This window comes from Apteryx rowi, unplaced genomic scaffold, assembly GCF_003343035.1.
Source record: "Apteryx rowi isolate R43461 unplaced genomic scaffold, aptRow1 scaffold_70, whole genome shotgun sequence".
In the NCBI taxonomy this organism is placed as follows: Eukaryota; Metazoa; Chordata; class Aves; order Apterygiformes; family Apterygidae; genus Apteryx; species Apteryx rowi.
Genome location: NW_020450983.1, coordinates 171,816 through 193,317, shown reverse-complemented (window position 1 = coordinate 193,317; position 21,502 = coordinate 171,816). Strand labels below are relative to the sequence as shown.

At 38.2% G+C, this 21,502-nt stretch overlaps 2 protein-coding genes and 1 long non-coding RNA gene across 28 annotated transcripts in view; 1 reads left to right on the top strand and 2 right to left on the bottom strand.

The window, feature by feature from the left end:
• The window catches only part of LOC112976110, a 74,988-nt gene extending 54,908 nt beyond the window's left edge, over window positions 1-20,080 (bottom strand). For 17 of the 25 annotated variants that reach the window (XR_003256909.1, XR_003256903.1, XR_003256899.1 and 14 more), the window contains exons 1-7: window positions 19,943-20,080; window positions 19,007-19,192; window positions 16,974-17,144; window positions 10,329-10,451; window positions 9,415-9,503; window positions 3,687-4,499; window positions 2,282-2,370 (exon numbers count right to left, since the gene is read on the bottom strand). This is a non-coding gene — a long non-coding RNA (uncharacterized LOC112976110). Of the gene's footprint in view, window positions 1-1,670; window positions 1,735-2,281; window positions 2,371-3,686; window positions 4,500-5,486; window positions 5,695-9,414; window positions 9,534-10,328; window positions 10,452-16,973; window positions 17,145-19,006; window positions 19,193-19,942 lie in introns of those variants that run through there. The other 8 variants (XR_003256911.1, XR_003256900.1, XR_003256905.1 and 5 more) reach the window with 8 other exon arrangements.
• Window positions 1-20,790, top strand: part of COL4A4 (collagen type IV alpha 4 chain) — a 72,159-nt gene extending 51,369 nt beyond the window's left edge. The window contains exons 33-47 of the mRNA XM_026087006.1: window positions 645-708; window positions 2,290-2,364; window positions 2,836-2,943; window positions 3,228-3,335; window positions 7,877-7,948; window positions 8,743-8,871; window positions 10,341-10,448; window positions 11,355-11,510; window positions 12,194-12,292; window positions 12,601-12,609; window positions 13,528-13,659; window positions 15,848-15,964; window positions 16,993-17,181; window positions 19,052-19,338; window positions 19,989-20,790. Coding sequence (XP_025942791.1) covers window positions 645-708; window positions 2,290-2,364; window positions 2,836-2,943; window positions 3,228-3,335; window positions 7,877-7,948; window positions 8,743-8,871; window positions 10,341-10,448; window positions 11,355-11,510; window positions 12,194-12,292; window positions 12,601-12,609; window positions 13,528-13,659; window positions 15,848-15,964; window positions 16,993-17,181; window positions 19,052-19,338; window positions 19,989-20,252 — 1,917 coding nt within the window. The 3' untranslated portion in view covers window positions 20,253-20,790. The remainder of the gene's footprint in view (window positions 1-644; window positions 709-2,289; window positions 2,365-2,835; window positions 2,944-3,227; window positions 3,336-7,876; window positions 7,949-8,742; window positions 8,872-10,340; window positions 10,449-11,354; window positions 11,511-12,193; window positions 12,293-12,600; window positions 12,610-13,527; window positions 13,660-15,847; window positions 15,965-16,992; window positions 17,182-19,051; window positions 19,339-19,988) is intronic.
• RHBDD1 (rhomboid domain containing 1) overlaps window positions 20,101-21,502 on the bottom strand; it is a 55,560-nt gene continuing 54,158 nt past the window's right edge. For both annotated transcript variants that reach the window (XM_026087000.1, XM_026087003.1), the window contains one exon: window positions 20,101-20,186. The gene's annotated coding sequence lies outside the window, so the exon portion shown is untranslated. The remainder of the gene's footprint in view (window positions 20,187-21,502) is intronic.

Below are 21,502 nucleotides of genomic sequence, written 5' to 3'. Positions count from 1 at the left end.
AAACAAATGTACAAAAGCAAACATACATCATGTGTGGATGGAGGGGCAAATTCTTCACTGGCTTGTACGTTATGTAGACAGGCAGTGAGATTACATGAAGCATAAATCAGGGTTGTCGTTCTGGGGAGAGGGACATATCTTTACTTTTTCTGAGCTTGGCCTGTATTTTATTATATTTCTTAGAAGAACAACTGTGTTTTGCTGATTCTAGGTCATTATTTAAAAGGAAAATTAAAAAAGCTTACATTTTTACTGTTATATCACAACACGTTTCTGGTTAATGTTTATAGTAATATTTGGGTAAAAATATAATAATGTTTGGTACATTTTCATAGTACCTTTTAAATCAAATTACTCAAGCCCTTTTTAGGGAATTTAAAATGTTCAAGCCAAGTATTAGCATAAACTATAAAAGCACAAATTCAAAATGATTAGAAATTCTAGAGGTTCTTGGAAGCATTAATGGTCGTTGTTGGACCAGTAACAAATACAGCATGCTTTTCTGTCGAGTTTTAGTCTTACTGTTCAGATTGATTGCTAGTCTTTTTACCACTGTAAGAGAATCAAATGCTCTTATAGATCATTCCTATTACACGTTATATGTCATACATGAAACATTTTTATTTTGTATTTAAATAAATCAGGGTGATGTTGGCTTGCCAGGAATCCCTGGAAGTCCAGGACTGACTGGCCCAAAAGGACCTAAAGGTAATAAGTTGATATAGACGTGCTTTTGAAAAAGAGCAGTATTGTTAGGATGTATATACTTTGATACATGGTGAGCACTCACTACACAAGAGAAACAGGACAGAAGTGAACAGAATTCAAATGGGAATATCATTAGAAAAAAGTTTGATATACCCGAAGGCAAAATTCACATTTAGCTGTATCACGTCTTAAAATAGTTCTTAGTAGTTTAGAAGATGAATTTGTGTTAAAGTTCATGGAGTTTTAAAATTCCAACCAAAACCAGGAAAAGAACGCACTTGTCATATATCTTTTAAATCTGTCAAATCAAATGACAGAGAATACCATTATCTATTGCATTTTACAGATATGTAGAGTTTTTAAAATAGTACAACATGATTTATAATTACTTTTATATCACTTATTTTCCAGGGTTTTAGGCTATGATATTTGAATTCTTAGAACTTCTGTAACATAAAAAAATGGGCAGACTTTGTATTATCCATGCATCCAAAGCCATTCAACTGAAAAGTTGAGATTTTACATATGTGCTTTTTGCATGGGTTGAGATCACTCTGAAAATTTGATGTATAATATTTAGATTAAAAAAATTAACATTTAAACAAAATATAAAATGTCACCCATGTTTTTCCAGATTTCCTTGGAGCATGATTTTATATCTYAATAAATAATGAAATTAAATCAGCATCTGGGGAAAAAAAAAGTAAGGTGACTGGAGAAATTCTTTCCTTGGTTATGTTTTCTGTTTCTTCAAAAATTCAACACCTTCTCAGCCAGGCAATATATTTCCACAAAAAACAAAGAACAATACTCGATATAAAGGGAACTTTTATCAAATGGATTTAAAACAAACATACTGGAAAAGTTATCTTTAAAACTAAAGCAGGAAATAGCCAAAAAAGATGGAGATTGCTATGGTAGAAGATCTCTAGCAATACTTGAACTCAATTATTTCCTCTTACCCTTCACAGTAAAATCAGACAAAGAAGCTGGAGACAGCATGAGTAGGTAGGAGAGGTCAGACATCTGTACAGACAATGTAAGGCAAAATTCCTTGGAATTACTGAGTCTGATAAACAGGAATTTCAGCACCACCAGAAGAAGGTGCACTGGCTTAAAGCCCCCAGATGGCCCCTAAAAGTTCTTTACTGAGTAAGTGGACTCATGCTGCATTGATTTTGCRGATCCTTACAAACCTACCTCAGTAGGAGTTGTTTGTGTTGTATTAAAGTGTTATAGGGAATTTATGTAACACCTTTCGTATTCAGTATATGCTATCAATACTAGGGGAGTTCCCATAATGGTTCAGGGTTTTTTGTGTTTTTATTATGGGAAACGTGCATTGATACTGGCAGGAGTCATACTAAATACAAACCGAGTACTTCAAGGTAGCCTGAACTGGCAGATAATTTCCATATGCCAAAGCATTTTGCATTCTCTGTTCTCTCAGTCCATTTATAGAATTGTCTTCTAGCTGTTAATATCTGTGAGTAAATTATTCAGTCCTACAAAACTGTCCAGTCTTGATTTTGTGGATGAAAAGAATACTTGTATCAAATGAAATTCATCCTACCTTAACAGGTGAGAAAGGTGACCCAACTGTTCTGCTTGGTACACGTGGTCGAAAAGGGCCTCCAGGAGATCCAGGATTACCAGGTACCTCTGTTTTATTAAAGAAAAAGTTGGACATAAGAAATTTTCTAGAAGTTTTGTTGAGGAGTGGGAGGGTCGGGAAGAAGCTCTGCTTTCTCTAAGTATTGGGCTGTCTTTTCTATAGTTATAAACCAAGGGGTTGGAGAGGCATCACAATATACAATATGGCTAGCATGAACGTAGGGGGTACAGTCTGCTATTGTCTGGTACACCAGTGACGAACATCTTGAGACCCACCAGAAGAAAACCTGGCTTGGTTGTATCTGGCTAGCCATTTCTACTCTTTCTTGAAAGATATCACCAGAGAGATCAGAAAATTCAGTGCTAACAAATAGATGCAAGGATCTTAAGTATTTAAAATAGAATTCTTTTTCTATTCAAGAAAAACCATACTGAACTTTTATATTTTTAAATATGAGATGAAGAATGGGTAACTTATTMAATGAGAAACTGCTAGTTTTTTCTTTCTTTAAGGACTCTGTGGATTCCCAGGAGAGAAGGGTTCATCAGGTATCCAAGGGCAACCTGGAAGACCAGGATCCAAGGGGCAGCCTGGATACCCAGGAATACCTGGATTTCCAGGTAATGACAAAGTTTAAAAAGCAGTGTCATGTAACAGTTCAAAAGAGATACAGAACAGGCCAATGCAGCTGAGGAGGCACCTCTGTGGAGGAGACTATTTTGGTATTTACAGAGAGCAGCAATAGAATCTGCTCAGAGTCTCTCATAGGAGCAAAGTCAGTCAATTCTTCAGACATTCCCATACACTTTCAGGTACCTATGAATAATGCTGGTGCTGGATAGTGTGGAAAAAAAAACCAATGGTTTAATGGATTTGCATATTAAAGATTTTTTTTCATCCTCAGGTGCTATGGGCCCTCAGGGATTGCCAGGAGAACCTGGAGAAAAAGGGAAACATGGATTTTTGGGACCTCCAGGATTGCAAGGATTAGCTGGTCCCAAAGGCAGAAAAGGTAAGCACCATACAGTGCAGTGCTACTTGTAAAGTAACAGCATCAGATATTACTGTCCTTTTAGCACTGAAAATGGAAAAGAGCTTTCAAACGTGCCTAATATGAGCATGATTTTGATTCCATATTTCTATAGACCACTAAAAGAGTTAAGCCGGTTCCCAGCATCTTTGAAAATCGCACTCAAGTAACACAAATGCTACCTCCCCAAATTAGGTAACAGTCTAAACTGAGTAAGGAAGAAAGTAGAAACATATTCTGGCTCAGCTGATGTAACTGATGACAGAAGTGAAGCAGAGAAAAAGGCATTTTCTGCAATAATTCAGATTTTTCACTTCAATTATGCTGTTTTACCTTTTGACCATGGAGTGCCACTGTTACCCTACAAAAAGAGCAGAATGCTGTGGACAGTTTTAATGCTGAAAAAAGYAATGTCTTCAAGCGTAGGAAACATCTCAATTTGTTTTATCAAGTTGTGATCATGAAAATAACTTTTTTGCAAAAAAAAAGTTTTTTTGGTGGATTGTATGTAGAAACATTTCCCCCAAATCCTAAATTATGCTTTTCACAGTGGTTGTTATGTTTAGATTGAACAGTGGTTCATCTATACCATTGTTTCTGTTGGAGAAGAATATATCATTATGAGTAWAGTAAATGTTAATAACGAAATTAAAAGTTACATTATAATTTTATATATACTGTGATAGTGTGTTTCATAACCTGTTCCTGGGTAAAAATAGTAATATTAGTGACCCGTATACAGATATCACAGTAGAGTAACACTTGGCTCTATGACAAATGGTTAGAGAGGACAGTAGATTCACTTTTTCAGTTTCAGCCTAAGGAGAAACTGGGAAGGTTTCTTATAAGCTACTGAAAAAATGAATGAAAAATGGAAACCATTTATGACTGCTTGTAGAAAAGTAAGTGGTGCTGGTTTAAACTGTCATGACAGATTCCTTGCTGGTGCATAATCTGCAAGACAACATTTCATTGTCTCAAACAATATTTGCTGCTGCACTGACAACGATATCCAAGTATGAAGAAGAAAGAAGAAAGAAAAGCTTTGCACTCTGGAAAACTTCTTAGTAGCAGATGGATCCTTTCCGTCTTGTTATGGGCAGTCAGACACTTCTCTCCTACACTGTACAGAAGTTATCCCAGGTCCTGCAAAGGAAACATAACAAATTAACACGTATGCTGGGGAAAGGAAATTTCAGTTCCAAACRGAAATTCATTAGAGACCAAGTTGCCTGCTAAGGCTTAGACCCTTTATATTGCCAGCGTAGTTGAAAAGAAGGGGTAGTACCTTTCAAATTCTACCCAATGATAAGAACTAAATGGAATTAGTATTCCAATTCACTATAGAATGTAGATCTTACACTATTTTTAATAAATAACTAGCATTAGAAGCGAAATGGTTAATCAGTTGTTCGTTGTTAAGGACACAGCCTTGTTAGTCTAATTGCTTCTCATTTACGTTACGTGTCTCATGCCTGAAGAACTTTTAGATTAAAAAATTTAGTCAAATAGCATCTACCAAAGAACAATCACATTTTCTTTATTACAGAGATAATTTTACTGCTTTAGGGTTCAGGCTGACAAACCTTACTTGTGTGAATAGTCCCTAATGAAGCAAATAGTATTAGTAACATCAGCAGAATTACTTGTGTGAATAAAAGCTGAATTGGTCTGTAAAACACAGAAACGGTGGTTCAWATATAGGTCAGCCAATTCAGCTGTACCTAGAAATATGAAACTATAGCRGTCCAAAATCTAGAATTACAAGTGTTGATGTTATAATGGATTGTTGGCAAATGTGTCAGAAATTCCCTGGAAAGCAAGTAAACCAGGCCATCAATCTTGACTGAATAAGCTAAAGATCAAAAAAGTTTTAAATGGTGAACTGGGTGCCAAAAATCATTAGAGTTCATAATAATTTTAAAAATACCACTGTTAAATTTCCCAAATTGGCATGCAACTATTACATAAACTTGAAAAAGGCAACATCCCCACAGCACAAGCAGGCTATGGAAAGTAGGATTGAAAGTTAGAGCAAACGTCATGAAAAGTTAAAGAGCAATGAATTAAGGGCACAAAAGATATTACAGGTTGGATTACTAGCATTCCGTATTATTAAAGGGGATTCCTTACACAGCAGAGTATATTATCAAGGTCTTGCAGGTTTTCAAACAATCTTCTGGAATGAAATTTTTCTGGGCAGGTGTCTGCTTTTTTCCTTTTTATAATTTTAACTAAAATAGTTCCGCAGTTTCTGAGAACAAAGCATTGGATTATTATTTTCTATGTCTATTAAAGAACCCTAGTAACCTTTTATTTTTCCCTTCTCAAATGACCATGTCTTTGACCTTTATATTTGGCTGGTGAACCATTTGATGAAGGACATTCCTGTTGCTGTTCTTACAGCAATTTGTCCATGCCAAATTTGACCTGCTTATAAATTAAAAAAAAGAAAAAAAGATATACATCCATTCATGTGTGCTTAGTAGAGCAATAAACTTTCCCATGATTCATGCTCTGGATATACAGCAGATTTGTATGGTGCAGGACATGGTGGGATCAAGCACAGGAACTGGCATAGACAACCTATCTTTTCTGTCAGGAAATGGCTAGGCAGGGAAGGGGAGAGACACAGAAAGGTAAAACTCAAGACTTGCAGAGAAAAAACAGTAGAACTGGACTGGAAGGCCTGCATGGTAGCATCAGGAAGCGGCAGCGGAAGGAAACTAGGCAGAGGTAAGCAACAGTGGTGAAAAGACAGGAACAGGCACTGACAGTAGTGTTGAATGTCTTGAAGATCAGCGTCCACTGTAGTCTATTCCTCTCCAGAGCAAGAAGCATCTCGAGTCTATTCCTCTGTCTGAAATCTTTCTAAAACCTGTTGCCAAGTGTCCCATCAGTTAAGTCAAATCTATTCCTATTACCAGTTACATCCTTAGCAGGAGTAACACACCCAAACGTTGCATTCCTATTTGTTACTCAGGTGAATGTCCAGCTGATAGGGTTTCTCCCCTCCCCTCCCCCAATTTTAAACACCAAGATCTTAATATACAAAAAGCAAGCTACATTAAGAGAACTTTAAATAGGCTGCAGTATTAAGCAGCTTTAAGTTAGGTAGTATAAGAAATAGGATGGCTTCCATCCTGTATTTTCTAACTTGTGATTGTTCCAGTTTTAAATTGTAGCAGAATTCTGAATTCTGGTTTTGCCTGAACTAGGAGCATTATGACATAATTCATTTATTTCCCAAGAAACAATACCATAGTAATAAGACTGAGAAAGGATTTTTAATGAGACTTTTTGTCTTAATCCTAGAGTATTTATAATAAGTCTTGTAAATTACTGATTTTCATCAGCATTTGTGTAAAATAACTTTCTTTTTTTTTAAAACTAAAGGAGTGCCTGAATATAGGTACTATTTTTAATGAACTATGAATGAACTTTGAATTTCACTTAAAATGAAGTGCTTTTATTTGTAGTTCTTTATTGTTTGAAATGGAGACAACAAGGCACTGTAAGTCTGCAGTTTGTATTTAATAAGTGYATGTCTTTTTGCTATTTGATACTTCATCTATACAATTTAGGAAGCTATAAAATGCTAATGACATGGTGCTATTTTACCCTTTACTGAAAAAAAAAGAGCACAACTTCAGATTAGTTCAATTCTTAAAAAAGGTGGGGGGAGGTAATAATGGCATCTATTTTATTATTTATTGTATTTTAGTAATTTTCAAAAAAGCAYGGATTATTAAAAAAAAATTTCTGACTGCCATGAGCATTCAGCTTGTGATCTGATCACCTACTGAATGTCACTAGTGACGAAGCTACTGTATACTATCATATGTTAGCGCTGGTCTCAATTTCAGGTGTGTAATTTTGTTGTCTTCAAAAACTTTGTGCTGTTCAGTTTAAAAAATTGTTGCAATAGTGTGATGCAAAACACCAGTTTTCTGTGTGAAATCTGCAAGGCCAGAAAAAATAAAAAGCCATGTAAAAACTTTCTTTCTAGTGGAGGTAGATTAAAACCGCACTTAAACTTAGAACAGAAGCTGTAAAGAAGTTCCCTCTTCACAGTCATTTTAGGTAGGTCTGCATTCTAGTCACCTGGCTATTACAGCATCATTTAGTGATAACATAGCTAACTTTGGACTAGTTCATCGCAGGTAGCAGTACCTGCATCTAGCCACAGTCATCAGGTTCAGGACAGAGTGAGTTAGCCCATGCTGAGCTTTCTGCTGCTAGCTGCAGTATAGAAATACCTAAAGGATTAAAGTGTATGTTTTCTAATTGCTTTGACATGAAAGGGTGTTATGACTGCTATTTTCAGATTTCCTTCACACTTCCGTTTCCAAGAAGACTGTGCTAAGTTACARTGTGGTCTCCTCTTCACTTGCCAATATGAACCAAATTCAGCAACTRTTCTGTCTTGATCCAGACTGTTGTCAGCAAAAACTGCATAATTTTTAATTCTGACTGTTGAAAGGATTTTTGTGGCATTCAATCACACCTGTAATACCTCTCAGGTCTTCCTGGACTGCCTGGACTAGATGGCTTGAATGGACTAAAAGGTCAAAAGGGTTCCCCAGGAGCTCCAGGTAAAGAATGAAAATAGCCATGTGGAACAGAAAATCTCTTAAATGACTGAATGTACAAGGAATGGTGCATGTTATTTTGATATTTGCCTTGCCCAGAAGAGAACATTAAGGGTCAGGCTAAACTTTCAAACAGAACCTAAAGCTAATAGCCTTATAACACACCTGCAGTTATTTGTGGAGAAAACTTTAAAACTTCCATTACTGACATAGTTTTGTTGAAAGCTTTCAGAGCTGTTTTTACAATGAAAATATGCAGTGCAGATGATTCAAAGTAAAGCCAAGTCTCCAGGTTTTTTTTATATGTAAAAGATAAACTAACAAATTAAAAGGAGACTTACAAAATCCCAGCCCCATTAAAGTCAATGGGAGTTGTGCCACAGATTTCAGAGGAACCTGAATTTCACTCATGCTAATCTATTTGCAACTTTCAAAAGGTGCTTTTGAAGCAGTATTAAAATCTGTGCTCATCATCTATTTAGAGATTACAAATTTCTGCTGATAGAAAATTAAATTTAGGACCCTGAAATCAGTTTACATTTCAAATCACAGACAATAATACCATATAAAATAACCCCTGAAGAAGGACCCTAAAGCAAAGAGCTTAATTCCTTTGAAAGAGATGAATGAATAAGGGCCAGATTCAACAAAGCTCTATCCAGCTTCCAAGAGAGAACCAGAAAAGTAGTGCTAGGCCACCCTTGCAAGGAAGAACATCTGCAGCTGGTATTTCTGTTCTGCACATCTGTAATTGTACTTACTGTAGGCTATATGTACATAATTGTTTCCCTATAAAGGTCAAAGTGAAACAGGGACCCCAGGATACTCAGGAGAACTTGGACCAAAAGGAGACAGAGGTGAACCTGGATGGCCTGGTATTTCTATTCCAGGCCCCCCTGGAGAAAGGGGATTCCCAGGATTTCCAGGTAAGGAGKGTTTTCTCCTCATCATGCCCTGCAGACTTGAAATGAAGCTTATGAAATGAAGCTGGCTCTTCCCCAGTTAGCATGTACATGAATACATACACAGGAGATTCCTTCACTAAGAAAACCATTACCACTGTAATAATACACTGGCACTTCCTGACTAGATACAGATACCCCAGTATTTATTGTTTATTATGTTACAGGACAGGAAGGAATGAGAATAGAAGGCAATGGACTTGGACAGATTCAGGGAACTGCTAGGAATTGCCTCTTGGGAAGAAATTCCTAAAGAAAAAATGTGCAGGAGAGCTTGTAGTCACAGAAATACAGTAACTTTATCAACTGCCCTGATGTAAATGAAAGATGGAACTATATCACAAGATTACTATGATTATTTAAGCGCTTTGGTGATGAAGGAATTGCACAGAAATAGGAAGAAGCAAACGTTTGAGAGAGAGGTATGAAGAAATGGTACAAGATGTAAGGAAAAAATTCAGGCAACTCCAAGTATGGAAAGATCACAGGATCATCAAAGCAAACTACCTGAGATGAATTCTGGTGAGGTGAATAACTGTAAGATGAACACACAATCAGTTGTTTTCTCAATTCAAACAGCTACCAGTTTTCATGAACTGAGGGAGACAACAGAATGATGCTGTTGACTAAAAAAAGAGAGAAGTTTCATTCCAAGAGTTATTAATACTGCTTGACATGGGATGGGCAAGGCCTCCTCTGGCATATCGTAGCCAGTTTTGACAAATGAGGGAGAACTCACTAGAAAGTAAATAGAAGGATGGAGTTGAAAACATGCTTGAAGAAATTAGATTCGTTTTCTGTAGAAAAGAGAAGGCAATAGGGTACAACACATGGTAATAACCTTCCTGTATTCAAAAGTGTTATGCAGAGCATGGTGACTAGTAGCTCTTTCTACCTGTCATGCATAGGGCACTAAGAGTCTTATTTTGCAAAAATTCAGATTAAACATTAGAAAAACAATACACCTAAGGCTAGTCGTAACTTTATCTTATTTACTGGAGGTTCTTTGAAAATAGCTGAACTCACTTTTGTCAGGAACAGTCCATGAATACTTATGCTGCCCCAGGCAGGATGGTCTTAGGGTCCCTACTAGTCTTGCATTTTTACAATTTCTGTGACTGTTAGAACTCAGAGGTAGAACGTTATCTATGGTAATAATGTCCATGTGTGATGATACATTCTGGGACATCTTCAGTTTAAGTAGATTTTATAGAAAGGAATTAAAAATTTTAGAAGGTAACAAGTATTTTCACTTCTACAAAGTGAAAGTCTTCATTAGCTTAATCACCAGTACATTCAGTATACAACTGAGAGCATGTTACCTCCATGTCCGTGACTTCACATTTCAGCATACTTTTATTTAGTAACTTATTTCTGTAATCTAAAATAAAAACAGACTGGAAACTCAGCACATTTCTTACATGATCCCATAGGTAGAAGAGGAGCTGTTGGACCTGCTGGACCTATGGGAAGATCTCCTGATAGTGCTCCTCCTGGTCTTCCAGGTGATCAAGGACCACCTGGTTTAGATGGCATCAGAGGTACTAAAAAACAAAAATATCAAATGTGAGCCCTGGTGCTGTCAGGAGTCACTGGGTTGCTGCCTGTGGAACAACATACAAAAGTGCATAGGGAGCAAAGAAACCAATCAATACCTCTGTGAATACACAGAGAAGGAAACAGTGGATAGATGACTGGAGCAAGAATAAAATACCGATCTCCAGATTCAGTTTTCTGGCCTGTTTGGTGATTCTGTATAAGTTCCATTGCTATAACATATCTCTATTTCCCCACAGCCATAATGGAAATAAGGTTACTGGTGTCCCTTTCTAGCAAGAAGGATAAAATGCATTGTCCAGAGTTTGTGTGGGCATTTTCTTCAGATTCCTCTTTACAGTTTTACCTGCAGTTGGTAGTAAACCCACAAAAGCTTTCTTATCTAAATCCAACCCTGGGAGAGCTAAAGTTGTAACTCTTCTGTAAACATTTATACAGACTGCACTTCCTCTGTTACAAGCAGAGCTTGCCAAGGGATCCAGTCAGTTCCTATAGACCCTGGTCCAAACTGAGCTCTTTCAGTTGTTCTGACCTTTTTACCTTAGGTAATTATCTGACCCTTTCCTTGCCTAGTCAAAAGACTTGCCTTCTATTGGGAAATAGGGGGTGGAGATTGGAAGGGTCAGCACCACTATAATAAACATGGAGAAACAGTGTTTCAATGCAGGTAACACTGACTTGCTGCTTTCTCCTTGCACAGAATCTGTGTAGTTTTAGGAGCTATTCCCCTGATTTCCTTCTTAACAGGGCCTTGGAGAAAGACTAAGGCTAATATTGCCAAAAACATGCAAGGGCTGTACCACATCCCAGTGAAAAAATCAGTGGAACATGGCTATTTTTAGATGCTTATGCTTTGTGCATTTATTCAGAATAAAATGCTTTTACTGTAGGCCAGCCAGGGAATCCTGGCCCTCCTGGAGAGACTGTCTTTGTGCGAGGAGATCCAGGTGATGCCGGTATTCAAGGGGCACCTGGGATTCCTGGGCAGCGAGGGCAACAAGGAGCCAAAGGTCTTCCAGGGAACCAAGGAAGAAGAGGCCCAAAGGGTATGATGTGAAGTTTTTAACTGGCTCATGCACTTATGCTGATATAAGCCAGGCCCTATGCAACTGAGCCATGCGCACAGGGGACTGCTGTTGGCAAGTCTGCTGTACCCAGATGGAAAGGGAGGGCTGGACATTTTGTAGTTCTGCCCTCTTATCTACAGATATGTTAGGGCTGGGGGAGAAGTGCCAGATTCACACGTACTGTTTCCAGCAACTTGTTGGAACACTCCCCATCAACCTGAGATTCTGAAGCAGTGAACTTTTGAATCTGCCAGATAAAACAAAACATGGCTCTGTCTGCAGGGATCTTGAGAAACCATGGAAGCTACAGATGCATATGAACTAACAGTCTCTCACATCCACCATATAAATGGCTGTGGGCTTTCAACAGATTCCTTAGTTTGGAAGCAGGGATCTAAATTCTGTGCTTCCAATACAGATGGTAGAGAAGATGTATCTACACAAATCCTTTCCATTCTCTACAAAAGGAAAGGCTGTAAATTTTAATTAAGTTCAAGAGCAGGGAGAGAAGAGAAAAGGTCTTCTCTCTCATTGTCTTTCTGTGAGACAAAGGAGTTGAGCAGTCCCAAGTATTTTGTGTTACTCAAGCAGCCAGTCTGTCTTATTTGTGTGTTCACCTTGGAATGTGATCACATGTAATTGCACAGCTCTTTTCTTTCCAGGTCCTATGGGAATACCTGGCCCACATGGTCCACCTGGTGCTACAGGACAACCAGGGGACCAAGGTTTTCAAGGAAAACCTGGTCCTAAAGGTCCTTCAGGTACTTCTGAACCTTTTGCTGTTTGTCACTCAACTATAACTGTGATCTTTGTATTCATATATAAAATATTCTTTCTAACATTTACTTGGATATAGAAAATTTAAACAACTTYAGAAAATCTAAATTGGTTTCTCATGAGAGTTGGGTAAAAATTTATGAACTGTGTTTTTTTTTTTTTTAATTGATGTCACCTCATGCAAGTGATTTTAGTTCTCATTCCATTCTTTATTCTAATTTACATGCCTGAAACTTGTTCCTACCTGCACCACAATGGCTGCAATCTGCTTTCCATTTTTCAAATCTTTCAGGTTTCATAGGTAAGTTGATGTTTATTGATTACTGTTTTCATCTGGGCTTCCTTCTGTTTAGATACACTCCATTCTAATTAGAAGCTCTTCTTAGCTAGGCTGCTAGGAATAGTATACTGCCACAACAATGCAGTTCTAATGGATTTTTCACATAAATAGCTAGCACTTCCAAGCAGAGCAATATCATAATGGTGCTACATGAGAAGGCTCATGCTAAGATGTCACTTAGTTATAATTCTGTCTAGAGACATGTAAAACTTTCATTTCAAGTTTTTTATCACTCTAGAGTATTTTGTTTTCACTTGTCACAGCAGACACTACCTAGCCAAAAACCTATCCAAAGCTTGAATCCTACACAGGATTAGTACAGACCGACACTTAACCCTTAATGTGATTAAAACTGACCTGATTTTGCTTTTGTTCCAAGATGCAAATAGCCAATAACTCTTAGTAACTTGTAACACATAAAATGTGGCCATTCTCTCTCTCAGCATTGTGGTATAGAACAGCTAGCTCCCCTCCTTTGGCCTACTCATTTAGGGCTTGCAGGATTCAGCCACAGTGTAGGCAAAGTACTGTAAACATTAACATGTGCTAAAGTGTTGGAGCTGAAGTTGGATAGACTTTAGGCTTTAACGGTAATCAGTTTTGGGCACATTAACACAGAATAGAGACAATGCACACTAAACATTTGAAAAATGTCAGCTAGCATACGCTTATGAACACATGCTTGCCATCCTTTTAAATGCTGTTCTTAAAGACTGAGAGTGAAGTTAAAAACAGTGAGACCCAATCATTCAAGTTTTTAAAATACTTCACTTAAAATATACACTTGAATACCAAAATCARCTAACAGTTATGTTGATTTTTCTCATGGGAGCTATTACCCAATTTTTTGTCTGATTTGTTTCCTATTACACATTCCAGGTGACCCTGGTGAACCAGGAAAAATAAATGACTCATGCCCTGCAATCCCAGGGCCTCCTGGAGAAACAGGGCAAAGAGGAGATGATGGTTCTGTAGGATTACCAGGGTCAATAGGTCACCCTGGACCCCAAGGTAAGCTCATGTTTTGCAAGCTTGGATATCTATTTTAGCCTTTCAGACAAGGTATTGGAAAGGGTTAGCATGTCAGTGTCCCTTCTCCATGTTTTATCTTGTCTCTTCTCCTTAAGCATTTATTAACAGTTTCCAGAAACATACAGTGGGCTGGTCAATGCTGAGGATGACTGATCAAAGTGTGGCTGAACCAGGCTGCTTGAGGCTGCCTGCACTACATTCCCTTTTCCTAGATGAGGGAAGGCAAAAGCATCATGTACTGTTGAGACAAACTTCATCAAATGTTATTTTTCCTTTTCACCAGCAAAAAAAAATGCAATGCCTCAAACCTCCTCTATGGTTTGGCACTAACTGGTGGTTTGGCCCAGGCAGGGTATATTTGGAGGATGTTAAAAACCTACATGCTTTAAAATTTAGCAATAATGTTTCACAAAGCTATGCTAACCTATGTCCTGAAAGACCACTGAGGGCAAGAGTGGCAGATACGATAGCACTTTCTTTCCTCTTAAACCAAGGGGAAAAGGGTTATAACAAAAGAAAACTGGCCAAAGAGATCTGAAAAAGAAACTGTTAAGACTCTGAAAACTGAAACATTCTTCTGAAAGATATAAAAAGACAACAACAACAAAAAAACAAGGGGTGATGCAGGTACTGATGATTTCAACAGAGCAACTGTCTTCATAGAAATGTAGCAGTAGCGTTTTCAGTTTAGATAGTGGAATCCCTCCTGTGCCTTCAGACATTTATTATTTGAGAAACCCAGGTTTGTTGTGGTGGCTGGACTGGCCATCCAACGTCTCCAGAGAGAAAACCCATCATGTTCTCCCAGGAGAATCCCTGCAGGGTTCATTGCTCTCATGGAAGTGAACACAAGGCAGTTTTCAGTGAACCATTTAGTTTTGTTTGGCTTAATTTTAATTGCTTTGTCAACTAAAAGTTGTCTCTGGGGTTGAAATGGTGTGTTTCCACTGAATACATCCTTAAATAGTTTCTGTAAAACCTGGCAGTACAGTGATACATACTCATACTGGTTTGACAAAAGAAACACTTCATGATGCTATTTCTTTCATTAAAACAGCAGAATCTAATCTTGTCCCAGCTGGGAAAGCTACACAGACAGATGAGACAACTGGAGATTTTACTGGCAAAAGTGAAGTTTATTACTGAAACTTCCATATACTTGAACTTTGGCAAAATAACTATGCAATAGACATTGAAAAGCTGTTAAAGTGTTTTGACTGTTTTAGATTTTCTTAATTAACTTAAAAAGTAATATGGGGAAATTCTCCATGTTGTGAGACAGCTTTTCAAAAAACACTCAAGTCTGAAGGCTAAACAATTAGCATAGTTTGCAAGGAATAAAGCACACACCATTTATGAGAACCAACTCAGGTACAGGAGACGTGTTCAGCTGAAAAATTTCTTTCACCAAAAAAGGAAAACCACTGCCAAATGCAATAATATCTGACAAGTGGAACTTGATATTCAATTCAGGTATTTTTAAATGTAGCCAATGGACAGGACCATTGCTATCTATGGCCTGTATATAAGACATATGTATTATTGACATGGCCACACCTCATTAGCATTATCTGCTAGTGTATAAAAAATATATATGTATACACACATAAATATATATATATAAAAAAGGTGAGGACATTGAGAGCCTAAGATTTCTTTGCCCTTCCCCACTGGATGGAATCCAATTCAGTAGTCCCTCTCTGTTCTGTAAAGAACTATTACATGCATTACTTCACAGGAAGGTCAGTACATGTTTAAAGGCTTTGCCGAATTGTGTCCTAAAAGATGAAGGCTTGCCATAGGATGAGTTGTAACTCATTACATGGGTGTAGATACTGATGGCAACTCTGCAAGAGGATTGCATGATAATGTTTGTSAGAGGTTTGATTTCAATTTTAAATTACACAAGTTCCTTACAGAGGACATAAAATCTTACCAGCAGTTGCTCTGTTTTCACACTCCTGCCTCTGAACTACCACTGCAGTCACAACGAAAGAGAATAAGCTATAAAGCAAATTCCCAACAGAAAACAGTCCTACACCCTTTTGTTCCTTAAGTGTCATTTCTTGGTGGTCTCAGTTCTGCTAACTGGCCCATTGCATGCTGTGTATGTTTGGACCAACCGTTAAATGCAGCCATATGAAGGAAAAGTACGTACTTTATCTAGGAAGAAAAGGTGAAGAAGGGTCATGTGGCCTGCCAGGTCAAGATGGCTTACCTGGGCCACCTGGACTTCCAGGTGATCAAGGGATTGTAGGAGAACAAGGATACATTGGGCCRCAAGGTAAGAATGGCTGTTTTTTCCTGTCTGTTTACCACCATGGGATGGGATAAGCAGATACTGTGATTTCTTCATTTTGAAGATAAACTTACTGATGCTTCTGGGTAGTGGTGACTCCCTTCAAGGAACTCCACAAGAGTTACTGCTCTCAACAAGCTCAAACAAAAGCAGTAGAACAGACTGACAAGGGCACTGTATTTGAGCATAGCTAAACCAAAGTTCAACAGGAGAGGGAAGCCTACAGGACCAGGGAGATGGGAGTTTGTTTACCCATCAGTGCTATTCATGCAGCAACCAGTCACGTGACTGAGGGGAGATGTGAGATGATGTACAAACCACGTTTTCTCTCTGCTCCCCCCATTCACCCCAGTTCTCCACCCCAATTCACTCTGACCTGAGATGCCATATCACTTTTTTCCCCCTCAGCTCAAGCACTGGTAGTAACACTTGTGAATGAAAACATGTAAAAAGGCCCCAGCTCAAGAAAAATCTCAACATACATTATTAACCAGAACGCCAAGCAAGCATACATGTTTAGATACTGTATATCAATAGGTATGCATTTCTGAGTCATGACTAATGGTTCAACTGTCTGTGAGCAATTAAAATTGTATTTCAGCTGTGACTGCTGTTTAATAAATTATTGATTTAATACATATGCGAAGAAAGGGCATTGATTGTTACTTCAGGGATTCAAATCCAATCCAGACAGCAATGTCATCCTAGTGAGCAAGTCCATAAAATTATTGCCCACCTAAGTTCATTTCTTCATGGGCAAATATCCATGCAGCACAGGACAGAGGCAAGACTACAAAAGCCAACTGTCAAAGCATTCAGCGGCAATTTACTTCAGTTCTCTCCAATAATGAGGATAACATGAGTCTTCTGCTACCTTTACTGCCCATGTGAAGTTGTATTATATTCAGTCAGGAACCCCTTACTGAACACTAAAATAGAGTAAAAGATAAAAGCTCCCACTGGTTAAGCGTTCATGCAAGCAAAATTGTTTTACCTTTTCTCCTATGTGTAAGGTCCACCCGGCCAGACTGGTATCCCAGGACCACCAGGCCCTCAAATTAGATCTGCAAGTGGATTCTTGCTTGTTCTTCACAGTCAGTCAGACAGAGAACCACTCTGTCCGCAGGGGATGCCAAAATTATGGACTGGCTATAGTCTGTTGTACCTGGAAGGACAAGAGAAAGCTCATAATCAAGATCTTGGTAGGTATTGCACTACATGGTAGTCACTCTCCAGTTAAGATCTAATGTGATGTGCTCTATATACAATAAAAAAAAAGTCCAATGGAGCATGCTTTTAAGAATCATCATCGATTGCTTATTTTCTGCAGATTCCATACTTAATTTCCAAGATTTATTATTATAYTGATTATAATGAACTCAGTTATGTTTCCCTATTACATGACCGATTTAAAAGTGGCTTTCTGCTACTATATTTAAATGAAAAAAAAATTTTCTACATCTAAGTAATTTTGAATAGATATTAGAGATGAGTGGTTTGCTTCACCCATCTTGTCTAGTTGTTTTAGGCTGCCTTTGAACTCACTGGAGATATTTTCCTGCATCAGGAATCTCATTTGGCTGCTTTGAATCCCTCCTGGAGGATCTGCTCCTTTTTACTTTCAACTTGGGAAAAATAGCTGGTTAAGTTAGGTGATTATAGTTGGATAGTGTAAATAAACTTTACAAGTAAAATTAGGCATCACACATACAACAGAATCACATGCTTTTGATAGTCAGAAGCTAATATTTTTTGGACAAGACAGACAAAATTCTCCCAAAGACAGGTCCATTTTGGTGTCTTGGGCCACTTGTACCAGTCTTGACTAAAGTTAGCTGTCTAAATAAGTAGCCTGACCTGCAGCCTTAAAAACTGAGTGGCTGCAATTTGCACAGAAGAAATTTCTTTAATTTTTGTCATCTTTTTACGAAGGGGCAGAGAAGCCCCTTAGGAGGAAAGATCAAGGAGYTAATAAGCTGAGTGAAAAAAAAGTGTTTAAAAGTACTTACTAAAAATAATAAAAATAGATGTTTTTAGTACAACAGTGTTGGTTTGAAATGTTTTGACTATTATGTGTTTGGCATTCCCCAGGATAGCCAAAGTTGTAACACAGTGCCTTATAACAACAGTAAAAATAGCCAAATAAAATAAAATCCTTGTTCCCTATGACCAAAATGTGTTCTTTTTTGCAGGCCTCTTCCTTACCCAGGCTACTCTAGATGCTTTCTTATTACTGGAATGGAATGTTATCTGTGATAAGCAAAACTGTCTTTTGTATAGGAGTGTTATATGTCTTTACAGCAGACAGTAAGGTTTTGGGGCATTACGGAAATAATATATCAAGCACGAAGTTCAAGGCAGAATACATTTTCAGTGATTATTATGTTAACTAAAAAGTCATCATGAAACTGTTCTAAACCCAATTCTGGGAGAAGAACTTGAATCTGACGTATGTGCTAGTCACTCCTTAATTCCCGCTAATGTCTGGCTGATGAGAATTTTGCAGGATAGGCTCTGTGAAATCTCGCAATCTTTTTACTTCAATTTGAGAGTCTGTGAAACCAGGAAGGCAACAACCTGGAAGGCAACAGAACAGCTGCTGAGATTTCATCTTAATTCATTGGTAGCAATGGCTTGTCATACTTTACAAAAATTATCTATTTTATCAATTTTGGCATTTGGTTTCTCACTGCCCCTCGTGAGTTTGTAAATAGCTAATCTCCTTTTTAACCAGCTGCCACCTCTTGCCTAATTTATTTTTCAGCGTTGTCACAGTTAAGAAATTTGTTGGCATAACTGTTTCCCATAGTGACAAACTGCATCATGTTTAAATACTGGATTGTGACGTCCTGAAATGCTAATGGTCAAAGGAAAATACTGATTAGTAAAAAAAAGTTTCTATTTACAGTATTACTAGTCATTTTGGTAAACAAGATGGTGGGAGATTTAAGATTTGTGAATTATGTGGCATCTGTTAAGCCATACAGTTTTGTGGCAACATTGGTCAAAATACTGCTTTGAACTTACCTGGAAAAAAGTGGAATAGTTTTCATCATTTGTTATTATTTTCAGGTCTGGCAGGATCTTGTCTTCCTATATTTAATACCATGCCCTTTGCTTACTGTAACATCAACCAAGTTTGTTACTACGCCAGTCGAAATGATAAGTCTTACTGGTTGTCAAGTGCTGCTCCTTTACCAATGATGCCACTCTCTGAAGAAGAAATACAACCATATATAAGCAGATGTGCTGTATGTGAGGCCCCAGCCCAAGCTGTAGCAGTTCATAGCCAAGATCAGTCAGTTCCTCCCTGCCCGCTGAACTGGAGAAGTCTTTGGATAGGTTATTCTTTTTTGATGGTAAGAGTCGATTGCACATTAGCATATATATATATATATAGAAATTTCTTTCATACTGCTTTTGTGTTTTAAAGGTTCACAGATTTTAGCTCTGAAAAGTAAACTCAAACATCTAGCAAAAATTACAAAATAAAATCCACAAAAAAAAAGAAAAAAAGGATCAGCTCCAAGTTACAGAGCCCATCTGTAGCTGTATATACTGAAGTCATTGCCCTAAGTTACACGTGATTCTTAAGATCAAAAAGATTTTGCTTGCTTGTCTTTGCGCATGAAAATCCCATTGCTTAAAGACACATTTTGAGAAATTAGAGGTCCTGGTCTTTTTAATGCTGTCCTCCAGTCACATCTGAAGCAAGTTTAGATAACAACATCATTTAGCATCTGCCTGGATTACTCTTTGCTTCAGTTTGATAAATACAAGGAAAATAAGTGAGCTGGTTCTAGACTTTTTTTGTATATATTATTTATTAAGATTATTGAGATTAAATTATTAAAGAACTACTGAAGTTTTTCTCCAGCAAAGGAAGTTTACTCCAATCTGTGATCACCCAAAATAGCACAATTAGAAGCAATTAAAGCCCCAAAACACATTAACATCATTTACCTATTTTTCATATGCAGTTATCGAGGGTTTTTTTTGTTCTTTCCAGCATACTGGATCTGGTGATCAGGGAGGTGGACAGTCCCTTATGTCACCTGGAAGTTGCCTAGAAGACTTCAGATCTGCACCATTCATTGAATGCCAGGGTCAGCGGGGAACATGTCAGTTTTTTGCTAATGAATACAGTTTCTGGCTAATAACAGTGATGCCTGAATTGCAGTTTGCATCAGCCCCTCCGTCAGGAACTCTCAAAGAAGGACAAGAGCAGAGGAAAAAAATCAGTAGATGTCAGGTGTGCCTGAAGCATGGCTAACAGACAGAACAAAACTGAGCAGCTCAAGTGAGACTTGCATAGGGAAGAACGGCGTGCTAAAGGTTTAAACATTATTTGATATTGGAATATATTTGAAAGTCTACAGTTCTGTTGTTTTTGTTTGTATTGATATATAGGACTGAAAGATGCATCTATTGAATTTTATCCACCCATATACACATATCTACAGATAGTAAAATCTACTGTAAACAACCCGAGACCAAAAAAATGAAACTGTCACACTGGAATTCACTACTGTAATATACAGGCAACAGGGAGAGTTTGGAGGCTTGAATTAAGTTGTTCTGGAATACCAGGGAAAACATACATGATCACACAAGACAACAGATTTCCTGTTACAAGGAACATTTAGCACAGGAGGAGTATATGTATTTATATGGCATATTATAAATAACTACTCTYTAAAAGATGTATAGATACAGATGTGCAAGTATACAATGCCTTCACAGAATCACAGAATAGCTGGGGTTGGCAGGGACCTCTGGAGATCATCTGGTCCAACCTCCCTGCTCAAGGAGGGACAGCTACAGCAGGTTGTCCAGGACCGTGTCCAGTCAGGTTTTGAATATCTCCAAGGATGGAGAGTCCACAACAACCTGCTCCAGTGTTCAGCCAGCCTCACAATGAAAAAGTGTTTTCTTATGTGCAGATGGAGTTTCCTGTATTTCAATTTGTGCCCGTTGTCTGTTGTCTCGCCMGTTGGCACCCCTGAGGTTCAAGCAACTTGACTCCCTCCTATCATGCATTTATAAGATAATTTGATAAGATCCACACACACCCCCCGAGCCTTCTCTTCTCCAGTCTAAACAGTCCCAACTCTCTCAACCTCTCCTCATATGAGAGATGCTCCAGTCCCTTAATCATCTGTGTGGCCTTTCACTGGACTCACTGCAGTAGCTCCACATCTCTCTTGTACTGGGGAGCCCAGCAATGGACCCAGCACTCCAGATGCGGCCTCACCAGTGCTGAGCAGAGGAGAAGGGTCACCTCCTCGACCTGCTGGCAATGCTCTTCCTAATGCAGCCCAAGACACTGCTGGCCTTCTTTGCCAAAGGGCACATTGCTAGCTCATGTTCAACTTGGTGTCCATCAGAAACCCCAGATCCTTCTCTGTGGAGCTGCTTTCCAGATGGTCATCCCCCAGCACGTGCTGGTGCTGCATAGGTTTATTCCTTCCCAGGGGCAGAACTTTGTGCTTCCCCTTGTTCAACTCCATGAGGTTCCTCTCT